Raw genomic sequence first — 17503 nt, 5'->3', positions numbered from 1 at the left:
TTGAAGTAACCATAGAACTTTATCCCTTGTGAGAAAAAAAAATACCATGAACAGGTTTCTATAACACATCTCTTACTATTTTTACTTGAAAAAAATGTCTTGCATACCAGCTGCCCCAGTCTTGATTATCACCTCCCTCCCTCTACCCTCTAAATGGCTCTGGGGCTGCTGAGCTCCCCAGAGGATGGGTTGGGGTTGGTACCCATCCTCACTGGCTTTAAGTCTGGGCTAGTAGCACCTCCTCAAGGGCAGGGGTAGTGGCAAGGCCCCAGCACAATCTGTGGTATCACAAGGCTCACTGATAGAGCAGGTAGCGTTTCATGGCAGGGGGCAAGGGCAGAGCAGATACCTGGCCAAGCTGGGTATCCCCCAGGGTGTGGTGCACACACAGGCGGCTCAGGTGCAGAAGGGAGTGTGGCTCTGCTGGGAGAGAGAAGGAGGGGAAGGTAAGTAGGGTTGCAGCCACCAGCAAGACATCCTAAAACTACAGGGCCTGCCCAGGTGCCCTTCTGCTTTCCCACAGAGTCCACCTTCACCTTTGGTGAAAGGGAGATATTAAGGTACCCTGAAGTTCTGTGTCACAGTTAAGATTTCATACATCCCTAGTCAGAGCTGGGGGTGAAGCGCTAGCAAAGGCCCTCTAAATAATAGGCAAAGGTGGCTCTAACAGTGCTGGAACTGACCCTGCTTTGATTCCAGAGAGGCCTTGAAGCTTAGGCTAATGAGAGGAAAGATGACCTTCCTTCACTATACATTGGCTCACCACCGGTGATGGAAGGGCAGGCATCACCCATCTCCAAAGATAGCAGCTGCAGAGAGCTGGCTTTAAGCCCTGGCCCTAGCTTCCACTGCAGCCCCACCACAAAGCCCTGTCTCCTCACTGCTCTCCTTCCTGGTGCCCAGGTCCCCGATGGCCCCATCCTGGGGCTTGACTGAGGAAGTAGGTATGTGGCACAGTAGGTCAGGGCCCAAGGAATCTGGTATATGCTACAGGTGCCTGGCACTGCCAGTCCTCTTCCTTTTGGATCTGTACACCTAGTCCAGTACCATTAACCCTTTGCACCTCGTGCCTGGGACTTGTCTCTTAAGCCCTAATCCCTGGAGGACCTCCTTCCATTCTGAGGATTCACCACTTAGCTAAGAAAACTTAAGAAAGTTTCTTTCCCAAGACTGTTTTTACCTCTACTGCTGTTGGATTAAACAGATAACAGCTGTGAAGACCCTTAACTTTTTAACAGGCATAAGAGGCAGGTCAGATGCAGACATACCCCTTCTGCTCTTGTTGGAAGTTGAGTTTCCATCCCAAATCCCTGCCACCAGCGACAGAATATTCTCCCCATACCTACCCTAGGCTTCACCTCTCCTTTCGCCAAGGTAGCGGATGCGGACCTGGCACTGGCCCCAGACGGCGCTTACTGCCGGATAGAGGGTCCTGCCCTTCAATCCGCGGAAGGCTGGCCCCAAGTAAGTCCCCCTAGTAGCGTAGCCCAGAGTTCCCTCCTCCATATCCAGAATCACCACACGTCCAGGTGCTCACCCTGAGGTCCGGCTGGGTACTGGGGGGCCCCCGGGCCCCTGGTTCTGATGGTACAGCTTCCCCAGCCCCACGATTCGCTGTTGCTGCCCAGCAGCGCCGCGTAGTGGTCAGCCTGCAGCGGGGCGAGGGCCGTGGCCACACCCACCACAGCATGCATGCCCCTCTGCTCCGGCGGCCAGCTGATCTCCCAGGCGTGCAGGCCGCTGGAGTAACCCATCTTACCCCGGGCCCCATCAGTACTCTGGGCCACCGGCCGCCGCTCAAAGTACAACCCTCCTTCCTTGACCTCGAGGTTCTCTGAACAGTCTTTGGGGTTCCAGCCGTGACACCGTTGGGTCCCCAGATCAGGAGGGGGTGCAGACAGCAGCTCCTCCAAGCCCTCGGGACTAAAGAGATCAGGGCACAGGACCTGTGGGATGGGGGTGCTGTTGCTGCCCCCGGCCGGGGCCGTCTGGTCCATGGAAGCGAGGACCTGGCGGTCTCCCAGAAAGAATCTTGTTGGGTCGTCTCTTTTCTGAAAGTTAAGCTCCAGTTCGGGACTGACCTGGAGGAGAAGCGAGAGACAAAGGGGAGTGAAGAGCGGAGTCCTGATGAGAGGTCCTCGCGCAGACCCCCATCCTTTCACCCACGTTGCTCCTCCGTCTTCGCTCCCCCAAGCTCCTAGGCCTATCACCCTGCTCTCACCCTCTCTGTCCCAAGCCACCAGAGACTCTCCCGAATTTGTCCCTGTAAGCCTCTTAATGGGCCAGCCCCACTCCCCCGACTCCGCACCTAGCTTGGCTTCCCAGCCCCGGCGGTCACACTTCCTCAAAGGAAACCAGCCAAAAGGAGCCTAGGCACGCCAGGTGCAGACCGCCGGCCGCTTCCGCCTCCAGCCCCGCCCCGGGCCGCGCCCACTCCCGGTCCCCACGAGGCCATCGGGGGCGGTTAACCCTCTCGTCGCGGCGCTATCCCCAGGCCATGCCCCTGGGGGGGAATCCTCCGCGGCGGTTTACTCTCTACCCCGGACGCAGCCGCAGAGAGCACACCCCGCCCCACGGTTATCCTCTGGTCACCTCTGGTGGCCCTGAGGTCACACCCCCATGGGGAGGCCTCTGTGGGGCCGTTAACCCTTCCCTGGCAGCCAGGGAGTCGGCACCCCATACCCTGTCACTTCAGAATTGACCCTTGGATGGCCTCATCACCTTCGGGTCACTGGGATGTGTTCTCCACCCACCAAACCTTTCAGCTGCCTGAACAACCAACTCACTCCAGCTCAAGAAGATGAGGGAGCACGGAGTCAAGGAGGGGCTTCCATTGTGCTGACATCGATTTCCATTCGCCTGTGATTCTAGGTCACTGTTCCTGGCTTGTCCCTTCTGCACCTGGTTGTGAGTCAGTCTGAGGTTCTAAACTGTGTTTGGGAACAATAATGGTACTTACCTCAGAGGTTGTTGTGGTGTTAAAATAATCCAGATAAAGCACACAGCACAGAGCTTGGTACACAGTGTGCACTAAGCATAGCTGTTATTATTTACTTAACATTTACAGAGTGCTGACTGTATGGGGACAATATAAAACAGTGGTGAAATGGGCCCGGCACGGCGGCTCACACCTGTAATCCCAGCACTCTGGGAGGCCAAGGCTGGTGGATTGCTGCGCTCACAAGTTGGAGACCAGCCTGAGCCAGACCAAGACCTCAGCCTTAAAAATAGCCCGGCCCTGTGGCGGGTGCCTGTAGTTCCAGCTACTTGAGTGGCTGAGGCAAGAGAATCGCTTGAGCCCAAGAGTTTGAGCTTGCTGTGAGCTGTGACTCCATGGCACTCTACCCGGGGCAACAGTGTGAGACTCTGTCTCAAAAAAAAAGAAAAAAGAAAAGAAATAAAAGGATAAGACTCTCTTTTTATACCATATACCAAGGGTGGCGGGTTCAAACCTAACCAAACCTGGCCCCAGCCAAACTGCAACAAGAAAATAACCAGGCAAAAAAAAAAAAAGAAAATAACCAGGCGTTGGGGTGGGCGCCGGTAGTCCCAGCTACTCGGGAGGCTGAGGCAAGAGAATTGCCTAAGCCCAGGAGTTGGAGGTTGCTGTGAGCTGTGACAACACAGCACTCTACCGAGGGCGATAAAATGAGACTCTGTCTCAAAAAAAAAAAAAAAAAAAAAGGGCAAGAAGGTTGTAATCCTAGCACTCTGGGAGGCCAAGGCGGGTGGATTGCCTGAGCTCATGGGTTCAAAACCAGCCTGAGCAATAGTGAGACCCCCGTCTCTAAAAATAGCTGGGAGTTTTGGCGGGTGCCTATAGTCCCAGCTACTTGGGAGGCTGAGGCAAGAGAATCACTTGAGCCCAAGAGTTTGAGGTTGCTGTGAGCTATGATGCCAAAGCACTCTATCTAGCATGACAAAGTGAGACTCTGTCTCAAAAAAAAAAAAAAAAGAGAGAAAGAAATGAAGAAAGGGCAAAGAGGGAAGCATGAGAGATGCAACCAAGGAAGGAGGTGCCAGGTCTTGAAGTCTTATATGCCTCGGCACACTGTAGGAGAGAAGCATGAGGGAAGCATGATCAGATGTGTATTTTTGAAAGGCCACCCTCACAGCAATGTAGAGGAGGCTTGGAGGCTTCTAGGGTAACAATACTGGAAGCTCTGTTTTGTTAATGTTTTGTGCTGAGCACAAAACAAGTGTCAAATAGGGTAGTAGAAATAGCATGAAAAGAATTCAAGTGGCTTGGCGCCCATAGCACAGTGGTTATGGCACCGGCCACATACACTGAGGCTGGCAAGTTGGAACACAGCCAGGGCCAGCTAAGTAACAATGACAACTGCAGCAAAAAAATAGCCGGGCGTTGTGGTGGGTGTCTGTAGTCCCAGCTACTTGGGAGGCTGAAGCAAGAGAGTCTCTTAAGCCCACGAGTTTGAGGTTGCTGTGAGCTGTGGCGCCATGGCACTCTACCAAGGGCAACAGCTTGAGACTCTGTCTCCCCCAAGAAAAGAGAATTCAAGAAACACTGATGAAAATTGCAAATTTGTGGAACTGGAGACCATTATCCTGAGTGAAGTATCTCAAGAATGGAAAATCAAATACCATACATTCTCACTAATAAGTGGGAGCTAATAGATGGGTACACATGGGCACCAAGTGATATAAAGGACAAGAGAAACCAAGAAGGGGGAGGGCAGGAAGGTGGGTGTGGAATAAAGACTTACCTGTTGGGTACAATGAAAGATTGTGGTGGACACACCAAAATCTCTGACTTAAGCATTATATAAGATATCCAGGGCGGCGCCTGTGGCTCAGTCGGTAAGGCGCCAGCCCCATATACCGAGGGTGGCGGGTTCAAACCCGACCCGGGCTGAACTGCAACCAAAAAATAGCTGGGCGTTGTGGCGGGTGCCTGTAGTCCCAGCTACTCGGGAGGCTGAGGCAGGAGAATCACGTAAGCCCAGGAGTTGGAGGTTGCTGTGAGCTGTGTGATGCCACGGCACTCTACCGAGGGCAATAAAGTGAGACTCTGTCTCTACAAAAAAAAAAAAAGATATCCAGGTAACAAAAACACTTGTACCCCTAAATTAATATTTTAAAATAAAAAATCATAAACATATGTATCAAAATTTAAAAATTTTGCAAACTGTAGTCCTGATTAGACACTGCATTCAGGGAAAGGAAATAAAAGGAGGTTCTTAGCCTGAAAAACTTGGTTGGAAGGTGATGTTACCAACCAAGATGGAGAAGATGGAAACATGAGCAATTGTGGGCAGTGTCAAGAAGGTGAAAGAGGGAGATGATCAGTTCAGTTTAGGACATGTGTTTGAGTTGTTTGAGCAATAATCACATGGAATCATCTAGAACACACTAGCAAATAGCACATCTGGGGCAGCATGTGAGGCAGTTAGAAGTTGAACTACGAGAATCACCAGACAGGTGGTCAGAGACAGTTCTAGTGGTTTGAGGTATTGATGGGAGCTAGAGGTGCTGATTAAATCTGATCAAGATGACAGCCCTCCCAAAAGCACTGAGACTTCGAGACTTCGTGACAGAGCCCATGGAGGAAAAGCCAGTGGGGAGCTTAGCTGGGATTGGTGAAGTCCTGGGCAAGGAGCTGGAGGAAAGGGGCTTTGACAAGGCACATGTGGTCCTTGGCCAGTTCCTGGTGCTAAAGAAAGATGAAGACCTCTTCCAGGAATGGCTGAAGGATACATGTGGCGCTAATGCTAAGCAGTCCCGAGGTTACTTGGGATGCCTCTGGGTGTGGTGTGACGCCTTCTTGTGATGCTCTCCGGGAATCCCTCAATCCCTAACCCCAGCGTTCCGTCTCCAGAATTTGCAGCTCAATGGGGACTTCTTCCTTGTCCTCTACAAAGGAAAAGATTGTTATCATTGTAGTCACTTCCCATGTACTCCAGGGCCTTGGGGGACTTTTCAACCCTCACCATTTCAACTTTTTTGGAATTCTTGCTCTTGCATGCGTCTCCCTTTTCCTTCCCCTGCCAGTTCCATGGTAGCAGTTACCAGCTTTCCTGAGTGGATTCCTTGTCCCTTTCCCTCACTCCCACCTTTAACCTCCTGTCTTTTTGATTCCATTTGGCTCCATTTGGGGCAGAACAGTCACTGTCCTTGTAAAGTTTTTAAATCAATAAAGTCAGTGGCCTTCATTAAAAAAAAAAGAATCACCAGACAAGCACAATGGCAGGGCACCTGTAGTCCTAACTACTTGGGAAGCTGATGTGGAGGACTGCTTGAGTCCAGAAGTTCTGGGTTGTAATGTGCTGTGCTGATCAGGTGTCTGCCCTAAGCTTGGCATCAGTATGGTGACTCTCTGGAGTAGGGAACCACCAGGTTGCCCAAAGAGTTGTAAAGCAGCCCAGGTTAGAAACGGAGCAAAAAGTCCTGTGCTGATGATCAGCAGTGGGACTACACCTGTGAATACCCTCTGCACTCCAGCCTGGGCAACATAGTGAGACCCTATCTCTAGAAAAAAAAAAAAAAAAAAAAAGATAAAAAGGAAAAGAAAAAAGAAAATGAACTATGAGGCTCAATGAGATGACCGGAGTATTTAGAGCAAGAAGAGGGTCAAGAAAAATACAGCATGGCAGAAAATTCAGTTTTGATTACTTACAAGATTTTTTTTAGGACAGACGTCATTGGCAACCTTGGTGGGAGAGCACCTGTGGGGAGTGGGAGGCAGAACTCCCACTGTCACTCTTTGTGTGCTAATGTTGCTACCCAGCTAGGTTCATCTGCCTACTGTCCAAGAGAAAGCCAATATCTAAAGCGGTGTTTTTCAATCCTTTTTACCTCACGGCACACTTGAATCTATATTTAAACTTCCGCACACACTTTTTAGATTATGTTGATCGAAAAAAGTAAAGAAAAAAAAACCGAATATACAAGGGAGACTCACTTTGTCACCTTTGTTAGAGTGTCCTAGCGTCATAACTCACTACAACCTCAAACTCTTGGCTCAAGTGATCCTCTTGCCTCAGCCTCCCAAGTAGCCGGACTACAGGTGCACACCACAATGCCCAGCTATTTTTGGAGATGGGGTCTCGCTCTTGCTCAGGCTAGTCTCAAACCTGTGAGCTCAGGCAATCCACCCTCCTTGGCCCCCAGAGTGCTAGGGTTACAGGCGTGAGGCAGGATGCCCTGCGAGATAAATAATATTTTATGGATATTTTGTAAACCCAGTATTAAGACTACAATAAATACTATCCCCATCGATCACCAGTGACTCTTACTGTTTCTAATGAATTGATCATTACATTTCCAAAGTTCTGAAATGGCCAACAGATCATAGAAAGACAATTCTTTAGGCTCTCGCTTAAAACCAACAGCTTTAACAAACTGCTGGCCTTGATTCAGGGCTGAAGGACAGGGTTTTTATTTTGTATTTTTTTGAGACAGAGTCTCAAGCTGTCGCCCTGGGTAGAGTGCTGTGGTACCACAGCTCACAGCAACCTCAAACTCTTGGGCTTAAGCAATCCTCTTGCCTCAGCCTCCCAAGTAGCTGGGACTACAGGAGCCTACCACAATGCCCAGCTATTTTTTGGTTATAGTTGTCATTGTTTGGCGGCCCAGGCTGAATTCGAACTCCCCAGCTCCGGTGTATGTGGCTGGTGCCCTAGCCGCTTGAGCTACAGGTGCCAAGCCAGGACAAGGTTTTTAAAGACAGTTTGGTGGGCAGAGGGTTTGTCAATTAGGGTCTGCTGATTGGCTGGTTTGTGATCTGCAGTCCTGTGGTATTGGATCCTCCTACCTCAGCCTCCCAAGTAGCTGAGACCCCAGGTGCACACAACCAAGCCTGGCCTTTTTTTTCTTCATTGAGATATAACATATATAAAATACACTAATCTTAAATTGCTGAATGAACTTTTACATATGTATATACTTGGGTAACAACCACCCAAAAGATCAAGATATGCTCAGAAGGCTGAAGTAGGAGGATCACTGGAGGCCTGGATTTTTTTTTTTTGAGATAGAGTCCCACTTTCACCCTCGGTAGAGTGCCATGGCATCATAGCTCACAGATAGCAACCTCAAACTCTTGGGCTCAAGCAATTCTCTTGCCTCAGCCTCCCAAGCAGCTGGGATTTCAGGCACCTGCCACCATGCCTGGCTATTTTTAGAGATGGGGTCTTGCTCTTGTTCAGGCTGGTCTTTCTTTCTTTCTTTTTTTTTTTTAGAGACAGAGTTTCATTTTATCACCCTCGATAGAGTGCTATGGCATCACAGCTCACAGCAACCTCCAACTCCTGGGTTTAGGCAATTCTCTTGCCTCAGCCTCCCAAGTAGCTGGGACTACAGGCACCTGCCACAACACCCGGCTATTTTTTTGTTGCAATTTGGCTGAGGCTGGGTTTGAACCCACCACTCTCAGTATATGGGGCCGGCACCCTACTCACTGAGCCCCAGGCGCCGCCCCAGGCTGGTCTTTCAATTCCAGAGCTCAGGCAATCCACGTGCCTCAGCCTCCCAAAGTGCTAGGATTACAGGCGTGAGCCACTGTGCCCTGTGGAGGCCTGGAGTTTATTATAACCAGCCCTGGCAATACAGTGAGACCCATCTCTAAAAAATAAAAGAGCAAGATAAAGAATCCAACATCCCAAAAGGCTCTTTCTTGCTCTTTTCCTGGCAGTACACTGTCAGGGGTAACTCCTGTGTGACCCCTATAGATTGGCTTTAATTTCATACAAGTGAACCCATAAAGCTGGTGCAGTAGTACATGCCTATAGTCCCAGCTACTGAGAAGGCTGAGGCAGGAGGATGGCTGGAGCCCAGGAGTGTGAGGTTATAGTGTACTAATGAACAAGCTTGTCAATAGCCACTGCACTCCAGCCTGGGCAACATAGGCTGACCTCATCCTTAAAAAAGAAAGAAAAAGAAAAAGAAAAACAAACAACCATACAGTGTGTATTATTTTGTGTCTGGCTTAGTCTTTCCAACATTATGTCTGTAAATTATCCATGTTGTTGCATGAGATAGTCCCTAATTTTCATTGTTGTATAGTATTCCTATCATCTGAATATGCCACAATATATCTGTTCTATTGTTGATGGATATTTGTTTCCAGTTTTTATAAGGAAAGCTACCATGTACATTATTGTATCCATGTACAAGTCTATTAACAAAGTCCAGGAGGTCTGCAGAGGATAAACAAAGGAGAGCTTTATTTTATGTTCTTAAAAAACAAAAACAAAATGTCCATACTACCCAAAGCAATATATAATTTCAATGCACTCCCTATTAAAGCTCCACTGTCATATTTTAAAGATCTTGAAAAAACATTACTTCGTTTTATATGGAATCAGAAAAAACCTCGAATAGCCAAGACATTACTCAGAAATAAAAACAAAACAGGAGGAATCACACTACCAGACCTCAGACTTTACTACAAATCGATAGTGATCAAAACAGCATGGTATTGGCACAAAAACAGAGAAGTAGATATCTGGAATAGAATAGAGAACCAAGAGATGAATCCAGCTACTTACCGCTATTTGATTTTTGACAAGCCAATTAAAAACATTCAGTGGGGAAAAGATTCCCTATTTAACAAATGGTGCTGGGTGAACTGGCTGGCAACCTGCAGAAGACTGAAATTGGACCCACACCTTTCACCATTAACTAAGATAGACTCTCATTGGATTAAAGATTTAAACTTAAGACATGAAACTATAAAAATACTAGAGGAGAATGCAGGGAAAACCCTTGAAGAAATTGGTCTGGGTGAGTATTTCATGAGGAGAACCCCCCGGGCAATTGAAGCAGCTTCAAAAATACACTACTGGGACTTGATCAAACTAAAAAGCTTCTGCATAGCTAAGAACACAGTAAGCAGAGCAAGCAGACAGCCCTCAGAATGGGAGAAGATATTTGCAGGGTATAACTCTGACAAAGGTTTAATAACCAGAATCCACAGAGAACTCAAACGCATCAGCAAGAAAAAAACAAGGGATCCCATCGCAGGCTGGGCAAGGGATTTGAAGAGAAACTTCTCTGAAGAAGACAGGCGCACGGCCTTCAGACATATGAAAAAATGCTCATCATCTTTAATCATCAGAGAAATGCAAATCAAAACTACTTTGAGATATCATCTAACTCCAATGAGACTAGCCTATATCACAAAATCTCAAGACCAGAGATGTTGGCGTGGATGCGGAGAAAAGGGAACACTTCTGCACTGCTGGTGGGAATGCAAATTAATACATTCCTTTTGGAAAGATATATGGAGAACACTCAGAGATCTAAAAATAGATCTGCCATTCAATCCTGTAATTCCTCTGCTGGGCATATACCCAGAAGACCAAAAATCACAACATAACAAAGATATTTGTACCAGAATGTTTATTGCAGCCCAATTCATAATTGCTAAGTCATGGAAAAAGCCGAAGTGCCCATCGATCCACGAATGGATTAATAAATTGTGGTATATGTATACCATGGAATACTATGCAGCCTTAAAGAAAGATGGAGACTTTACCTCTTTCATGTTTACATGGATGGAGCTGGAACATATTCTTCTTAGTAAGGTATCCCAAGAATGGAAGAAAAAATACCCAATGTACACAGCCCTACTATGAAACTAATTTGGGACTCTCACATGAAAGCTATAACCCAGCTACAACTTAACAACAGGGGGAAGTGGGAAAGGGGGGGGGTGGGTAGAGGGAGGGGAATCGGTGGGATCACACCTGTGGTGCATATTACAGGGGTATTTGCGAAACTTGGTAAATGTAGAATATAAATGTTTTGGCACAGTAACTGAGATAACGCCGGAAAGGCTATGTTAACTACTGTGATAAAAAAGTGTCAAATGGTTTATGAAGTGAGTGTATGATGCCCCATAATCATATCATTGTATACAGTTATGATTTAATAAAAAAATTAAAAAAAAAACAAAAAAAAACAAAAAAACTGCACATCCATCAGGGAATGTGGCCACTTTGCAAACTGTTCACTGTAATAAAGTCTCTTTCCTCTAAATTCCTTACCTGACTTTTGTTCACAAGTCTTTTTTTCTTTTCATCTAAAAATATTTCATAATGGGGGGCACCTGTGGTTCAGTGAGTAGGGCACCAGCCCCATATACCGAGGGTGGCAGGTTCAAACCTGGCCCTGGTCAAATTGCAAGAAAAAATAGCCAGGCGTTGTGGCGGGCACCTGTAGTCCCAGCTACTCAGGAGGCTGAGGCAAGAGAATCGGCTTAAGTCCAAGAGCTGGAGGTTGCTGTGACCTGTGATACCATGGCACTCTACTGAGGGCAACAAAGTGAAAAAAAAAAAAAAAAAGGGCGGCACCTGTGGCTCAAAGGAGTAGGGCGCCAGCTCCATGTACTGGAGGTGGTGGGTTCAAATCCGGCCCCAGCCAAAAACTGCAAAAAAAAAAAAAAAAAGTCATAATAGTATTAGGGGGTATAAATATTTTCGCTACATGGATACCTTGTATCAGGCATCCTCAAACTGCAGCCCGTGGGCCACATGAAGCGGTATGAATTATATTTGTTCCTGTTTTGTTTTTTACTTCAAAATAAGATACGTGCAGTGTGCATAGGAATTTGTTCATAGTTTGTTTTTTTTTAACTATAGTCTGGCCCTCCAACCGTTTGAGGGACAGTGAATTGACCCCCTGTTTAAAAAGTCTGAGGACGCCTGCCTTATATAATGCTTAGGTCAGAGGGCTTTTAGTGCCCTTCACCAGAATACTGTTCATTGTACCTGATAGTTTTACCCCTCACACCCTCCTTACTTCCCCTTCACAAGTCTGTTGGACTTAGGCCTGCATTTTTAATTGTTGTAAACTTTGGTGCAGAATGCTGGGTTTTAAGGAATTACAATGTATAGATTTAACCCTATGTAATTTTCAGATCTCTCGCCATAGATTTTATTCAGAATTTAAATCATTCAGGTATTTTGCAGCACGGAACATTTCAATAAATTTTTTGAAGACTTGAACTGGATTTCTTTTCCTGTTCATCTTTTTTTACTAAAGATTGCTTTATCAGTTCTTCAAGCTTTTTATTAGTGTTTCTTGAGAACTTCTTTGATTTCTTCCTCGGTGTCACCACAATCCATTTGGTAAGCCACTTGAACAATGAGTTTCATTTATTTTCAATAGAAACCCTTAAAATCCGGCTCCGTGCTTGTAGCTCAGCGGCTAGGGCACCAGCCACATACACAGGAGGTGATGGGTTTGAATCCAGCCCAGGCTTGCCAAACAACAATGACAACTACAACCAAAAAATAGACTGGTGTTGTGGCAGGAGCCTGTAGTCCCAGCTACTTGGGAGGCTGAGGCTAGAGAATAGCTTGAGCCCAAGAGTCTGAGGTTGCTGTGAGCTCTTATGCTACAGCACTCTACCGAGAACGACAAAATAGAGACTCTGTCTCAAAAAAAAAAATAAAATAAAAGCTGTCTTCTCTGGCAGGAATTTTGAACTGTCACTCGAAATAAAGAGGTTTTTTTTTTTTTTTTCCCCTTTAAGCATTGTTAGGCACGTATTGCTGGTTCTTGTCTTCTAGTTATAAGTTGAGTAGCCTTTCTGTTACCAAAGAGGGTCCGGCCACCTATCAGCCAGCTATGGCAGTCACCATCAGCCAATATGCAAAGACAGGGATAGGGACACCAAACTTTATTTGTCAGAAGGCTGGGATTCTGGAGAACAGTTAGCGTAGCCTCTCCAAGACTGTTCTGTTCTTCCATTTCCAACATTACAGTTTTATACATTTAAGATGAAGACCTTGATAACGCTCTCTCTCTCTCTCTCTTTTTTTTATGACAACTATAACCAAAATAAAAAAAGAATAGCCAGACGTTGTGGTGGGCACCTGTAGTCCCAGCTATGTGGGAGGCTAAGGCAAGACAATTGCTTAAGTCCAAGAGTTTGAGGTTGCTGTGAGCTCTACCGAGGGTGACATAATGAGCCTCTGTCTCAATAAATAAATAAATAAAAATATAAAAACTAGGTGGGTGCAGTGGCAGGTGCCTCTAGTCCCACCTACTTGGGAGGCTGAAGCAACAGGATTGCTTGAGCCCAGGAGTCTTTTTTTCTGAGTCAAAAATCTCACTTGGACGCACTGGTTGAGTGCCCTGGTGTCACAGCAACCTCAAACTCTTTTGAGCCCGGAAGTCTTGAGGTTGCTGTGAGCTATGGTGCCAACGGCACTATACCCAAGGCAACTAAGTGAGACTGTCTCAAAAAAAAATAAAAAAGGAAAAGAGATTAATCACATACTTTGCTGTCACTGTAGCAGTTATAGGAGAACTTGATGACTGATTTTACAAATTTCTTCAATTTTTTTTTTTTTTTGCAGTTTTTGGCTGGGGTTGGGTATGAACCTGCCACCTCTGGCATAGGGGGCCAGTCCCTACTCCGTTGAGCCACAGGCACCGCCAAATTTCTTTAACCTTGATTGTACATGCGGTTTTTGTGAGGCTGGACGTATTCTTGTGCCCGTTGAAGACAAATGTATCAGTAAGTTATTTTTTCTTGCAGCTTGAAAAGAAATTTGTTTCTTTGGTTGGGTGCCAAATTAAGAGGTTTGACTGCCTTTCATATGGGACATATGAATATCAGAAGAAAGTACCTTAAATACTAAGAATCCAATATAAAAAACAAAACGCGGGCGGCGCCTGTGGCTTAGTGAGTGGGGCGCCGGCCCCATGTGCCGAGGGTGGCGGGTTCGAACCCAGCCCCGGCGAACTGCAACAACAACAACAACAAAAAAAAATAGCCGGGCGTTGTGGCGGGCGCCTGTAGTCCCAGCTACTCAGGAGGCTGAGGCAAGAGAATCACGTAAGCCCAAGAGTTAGAGGTTGCTGTGAGCCGTGTGACGCCACGGCACTCTACCCGAGGGTGGTACAGTGAGACTCTGTCTCTACAAAAAAAAAAAAAACTCTAGGAATAGCAATCAGCCTCACAAGAGACACACTGAGAAACCCATTAGTGGAACCAAGAAAATAGTTGACCCCCATCTCATATTCTCACAGAATGGGGGCGAGCTCCTTCAGGACCTATTTAATCTGAGCACTTTTGAGTTCACTTTAAATGCATCTCTGATGAGACTCCACATATCCTGTAAGTACTAACAAAGATATTCCAACTTTTACAAATTAATAAATTGAGGTTAGGAGGGGCGCCTGTTGCTCAGTGGGTAGGGCGCCGGCCCCATATACCGAGGGTGGCAGGTTCGAGCCCGGCCCCAGCCAAACTGAAACAAAAAATAGCCAGGCGTTGTGGCGGGCGCCTGTAGTCCCAGCTACTCGGGAGGGTGAGGGGAGAGAATCGCCTAAGCCCAGGAGTTGGAGGTTGCTGTGAACTATGATGCCACAGCTCTACCTAGAGCGATAAAGTGGGACTCTGTTTCTAAAAATAAATAAATGAATGAATAAATAAATAAATAAAGGCTTAGGGAATTTAAACACTTTGTCCAAGATTGCAGAACTGATAAATGGCATTGTGAAGATTTAAACCTTAACAGGGCGTGTAGCGCGCTGGTGGGGCGCTAAGGCGGGAAGATTCCTTGAGACCAGGACTTCTCGGATGGATACAGCGACCTGTGATCAGCGCCACTGCGACAGAGCGACACTCCTAGATCCAGTCTTTGAAAAAAGAAAGAATTTATAACCCAGAAAGCCTTACTCCATTGCCCACCGTCCCACTAACAGGAAAGAGACGGCCACGCCCAGAAGTGGAAAATTTATGAGCTTGGATTCTCAGGCCCCGCCCCGCCCCGCCTGGCCTCTCCTCCCGCCGCTGGGTACTGGTTACGTAATGTCGAGGCTCGCGGCAGGGGGAGGGGGCGCTGACTCACGCCTGGCCGGCTGTCACGTGAGCAGGCGCGCGGCGAGGCGGGGTTGGAACCGGGTCCAAGTGCCTCGCGCGCGCCCCGCAGTGGCCACATGCGCTGCAGGGGCTCCTTCCCTCCTCCTTTACTCGTCAGCGGTAAAGAAATAGGAGCCGGTCACCCAGAGCCCTCTCCTGTGCTACAGCTCCCGCCCCCGTCACCCTCACCTCCGCCACCAGCGCGGACTTTCGTTCTGGCCCGGAACAAAGGCACAAACGGGGCCCTGAGGTTGGAGAACCACGGTTGGAGGCGAGGGTGGCTCTAGCCCAGGCTCCTGAGGGGAGTGGAAGGAGATGGAGTGCTTGTGAAAAAAGTCTTACAGTTGAGGCTTTCCTCTTGATATTAGGCATATTTTAAAGAACTTGCATTCCACCATCCGTCAAGTAAATGTTTCCTTGCTTGCCGTGTCTTTACCTTCCCAATCTCGGGATAGCTAGGAACCCTCCTAGGGAGAGGGTTCATTTGGTTCGCCCTGAGGAGGGAGATCTGAAGTAGGAGACTGCCGTGGTCCCAACTACCTGAGAGGCTGAAGCTACAGGGTACTATGATTGTGTCTGATAATAGGCATTACACTACAGACTGAGTGTGACCTCATCTATTAAAAAGAAAAACTGCAATGTAAAGGAGCACATCTATTACAATAACCACTCCCTCTTAAACTGCCAGTCCCACCTAGATTAATCAGTCTGTCATATAAACCTCTTGCCAGATCAAGTGTTCTTTTGTTTATCCTTGCTATTTTTTATTAATTAATTAATTTATTTATTATTATTATTTTTTTTTTGAGACAGAGCCTCAAGCTGTCGCCCTGGGTAGAGTGCTGTGGCATCACAGCTCACAGCAACCTCCAACTCCTGGGCTCAAGCGATTCTTTTGCCTCCGCCTCCCAAGTAGCTGGGACTACAGGCGCCCGCCACAACTCCCTTTTGGTTGCAGCCATCATTATTGTTTGGCAGGCCAGGGCTGGATTTGAATCTGCCAGCTCCAGTGTGTGTGGCTGGAGGCTTAGCCACTTGAGCCACAGACGCCAAGCCATATCCTTGCTATTTTTTAAAAGTACTGACTCAATTTCTAGCTTTCTTTCCACCTTTGATATTTTCAGGTGGTCTGTTTCTAGTGAATCCTAACTGGGCATATTATTCGGGCTTCTCATTTGTTCACTCCTCATCAATCATTCTCAAAGTGGAGGCAGGAGATAAGAGCATTTCATCTATAAGGACAAATTCATTTTGAGGGGAGGGTGTCCTTTTACTTTCTTTTTTAATTTCAGAGACAGTGTCTCATTCTCTCACCCAGGCTGGATTACAGTGGTGTGATCATAGGTGTGACCTCCACCTTCTGGATTCAAGTGATCCTTCTGCCTCAGCCTCCCAAGTAGCTCAGCCCACAGACATGAGCCAACATTTTTGTCTAATTTAAATAAAAATTTTTTATAAGTGGGGTCTCACCGTATTGCCCAGGCTGATCTGGAACTCCTGAGCTCAAGCAACCCTCCTGCTTTGCCCTCCCAAAGTGCCAGAATGAGGCTTGGTGCCTGTAGCTCAGTGAGTAGGTGCCTGCCACATAACTGAGGCTGGTGGTTCAAGCCTGGCCTGGGCCAGCTAAACAACTATGACAAAAAAAACAACTGCAACAAAAAAATAGGCAGGCGTTGTGATGGGCGCCCGTAAGTCCCAGTTACTTGGGAGGCTGAGGCAAGAGAATCGCTTAAGCTCAAGAGCTGGAGATTGCTAAGAGCTGTGTCGCCATGGCACTCTACTGAGGGCGACATAGTAAGACTCTGTTTCGGAAAAAAAACAAAAGCAAACAAACAAACCAAAAAAGTGCTGGAATAATAGGCATGAGCCAGGGTACTTGCACCCTTGGTTACTTTTACAAAACACTTTCCTATAATCCTAGCACCCTGGGAAACTGAGGCAGGAAGATCCCTTTGCTCAGGAGTTGGAGACCAGCCTTAGTCAGGTGTTGTGGCTGGCACCTGTAGTTCCAGCGACATAGGAGGTTGAGGCAGAAGGATCACTTGAACCCAGGAGTTTGAGGTTGCTGTGAGCTACCAGGCAACAAAGTGAGACTCTGGGTAAAGAAAAAAATAAAAGCAGGCTGGGCACAGTGGCTCACACCTGCAATCCCAGCACTTGCGAGGCCAAGGTGGGTGGATTGCCTGAGCTCACAGGTTAAAGAACAGCCTGAGCCAGTGCGAGACCTTGTCTCTAAAAAATAGCCAGATGTTCTGGTGGGCACCTGTAGTCCCAGCTACTTGGGAGGCTGAGGCAAGGGGATCGCTTGAACCCAAGTTTGAGGTTGCTGTCAGCTAAGATGCCACAGCACTCTACCAAGGGTGACCAAGTGAGACTCTGCTCAAAAAAAAAAAAAAAATTAAAAACAGAAAAGCACATTTGATAGTATTTATGTAATAAGTACTTAGCTGAATACTTATGTACCAGAAACTGTACCAGGCTGCACAATGCTCTCTGCTTGGGAGGCTGATGCAAGAGAATTGCTTGAGCCCAAGAGGCCGAGGTTGCTGTGAGATATGACGCCATCACACTCTACTGAGGGTGACAAAGAGAGACTCTGTCTCAAACAAAACAAAACAGGGTGGTGCCTGTGGCTCAAAGGAGTAGGGCGCTGGCCCCATATGCCAG

General features: G+C 47.2%; 2 protein-coding genes and 1 non-coding gene across 4 annotated transcripts; 1 reads left to right on the top strand and 2 right to left on the bottom strand.

Moving 5' to 3' along the window:
• Nucleotides 1-89: 89 nt before the first annotated feature.
• Nucleotides 90-2439, bottom strand: SPSB2 (splA/ryanodine receptor domain and SOCS box containing 2). 2 transcript variants are annotated; one of them, XM_053555529.1, is made up of 4 exons: nt 2309-2439; nt 1538-2081; nt 1347-1415; nt 90-420 (listed from the first exon to the last, which is right to left on the bottom strand). In XM_053555529.1, exons 2-3 carry the CDS (start codon nt 1995-1997, stop codon nt 1348-1350), a joined length of 528 nt encoding a protein of 175 aa, XP_053411504.1. In that variant the 5' UTR covers nt 1998-2081; nt 2309-2439; the 3' UTR covers nt 90-420; nt 1347. The 2 variants fall into 2 exon arrangements, with proteins under 2 accessions (XP_053411504.1, XP_053411503.1); XM_053555528.1 differs by lacking the exon at nt 1347-1415 and having other exon boundaries at nt 90-423.
• A 3070-nt stretch (nt 2440-5509) lies between these two features.
• Nucleotides 5510-5788, top strand: LOC128561964 (barrier-to-autointegration factor-like). The gene has a single exon (XM_053556611.1). The coding sequence runs from the start codon at nt 5510-5512 to the stop codon at nt 5786-5788; it is 279 nt and encodes a 92-aa protein (XP_053412586.1).
• Nucleotides 5789-7246: 1458 nt separating this feature from the next.
• On the bottom strand, nt 7247-7383 carry LOC128563002 (small nucleolar RNA SNORA2/SNORA34 family). The gene has a single exon (XR_008373679.1). It is a non-coding gene; the product is annotated as a small nucleolar RNA SNORA2/SNORA34 family (small nucleolar RNA).
• Between the last annotated feature and the right edge of the window lie 10120 nt (nt 7384-17503).

The sequence above is a fragment of the Nycticebus coucang genome, chromosome 12 (assembly GCF_027406575.1).
Source record: "Nycticebus coucang isolate mNycCou1 chromosome 12, mNycCou1.pri, whole genome shotgun sequence".
Lineage (NCBI taxonomy): Eukaryota > Metazoa > Chordata > Mammalia > Primates > Lorisidae > Nycticebus > Nycticebus coucang.
The sequence above is the reverse complement of the archived record's forward strand: the minus strand, read 5'-3'. Positions and strand labels throughout refer to the sequence as shown.

Excerpts from the sequence above, each read along its gene's own strand:
- SPSB2 (XM_053555528.1), bottom strand. The coding sequence starts at position 1,997 with ATGGACCAGACGGCCCCGGCCGGGGGCAGCAACAGCACCCCCATCCCA. Across the intron at positions 424-1,537 it reads GTACCCAGCCGGACCTCAGG|CAGAGCCACACTCCCTTCTG; the intron begins GTGAGCACCTGG and ends TCTCTCTCCCAG.
- LOC128561964 (XM_053556611.1), top strand. The coding sequence starts at position 5,510 with ATGACAGCCCTCCCAAAAGCACTGAGACTTCGAGACTTCGTGACAGAG.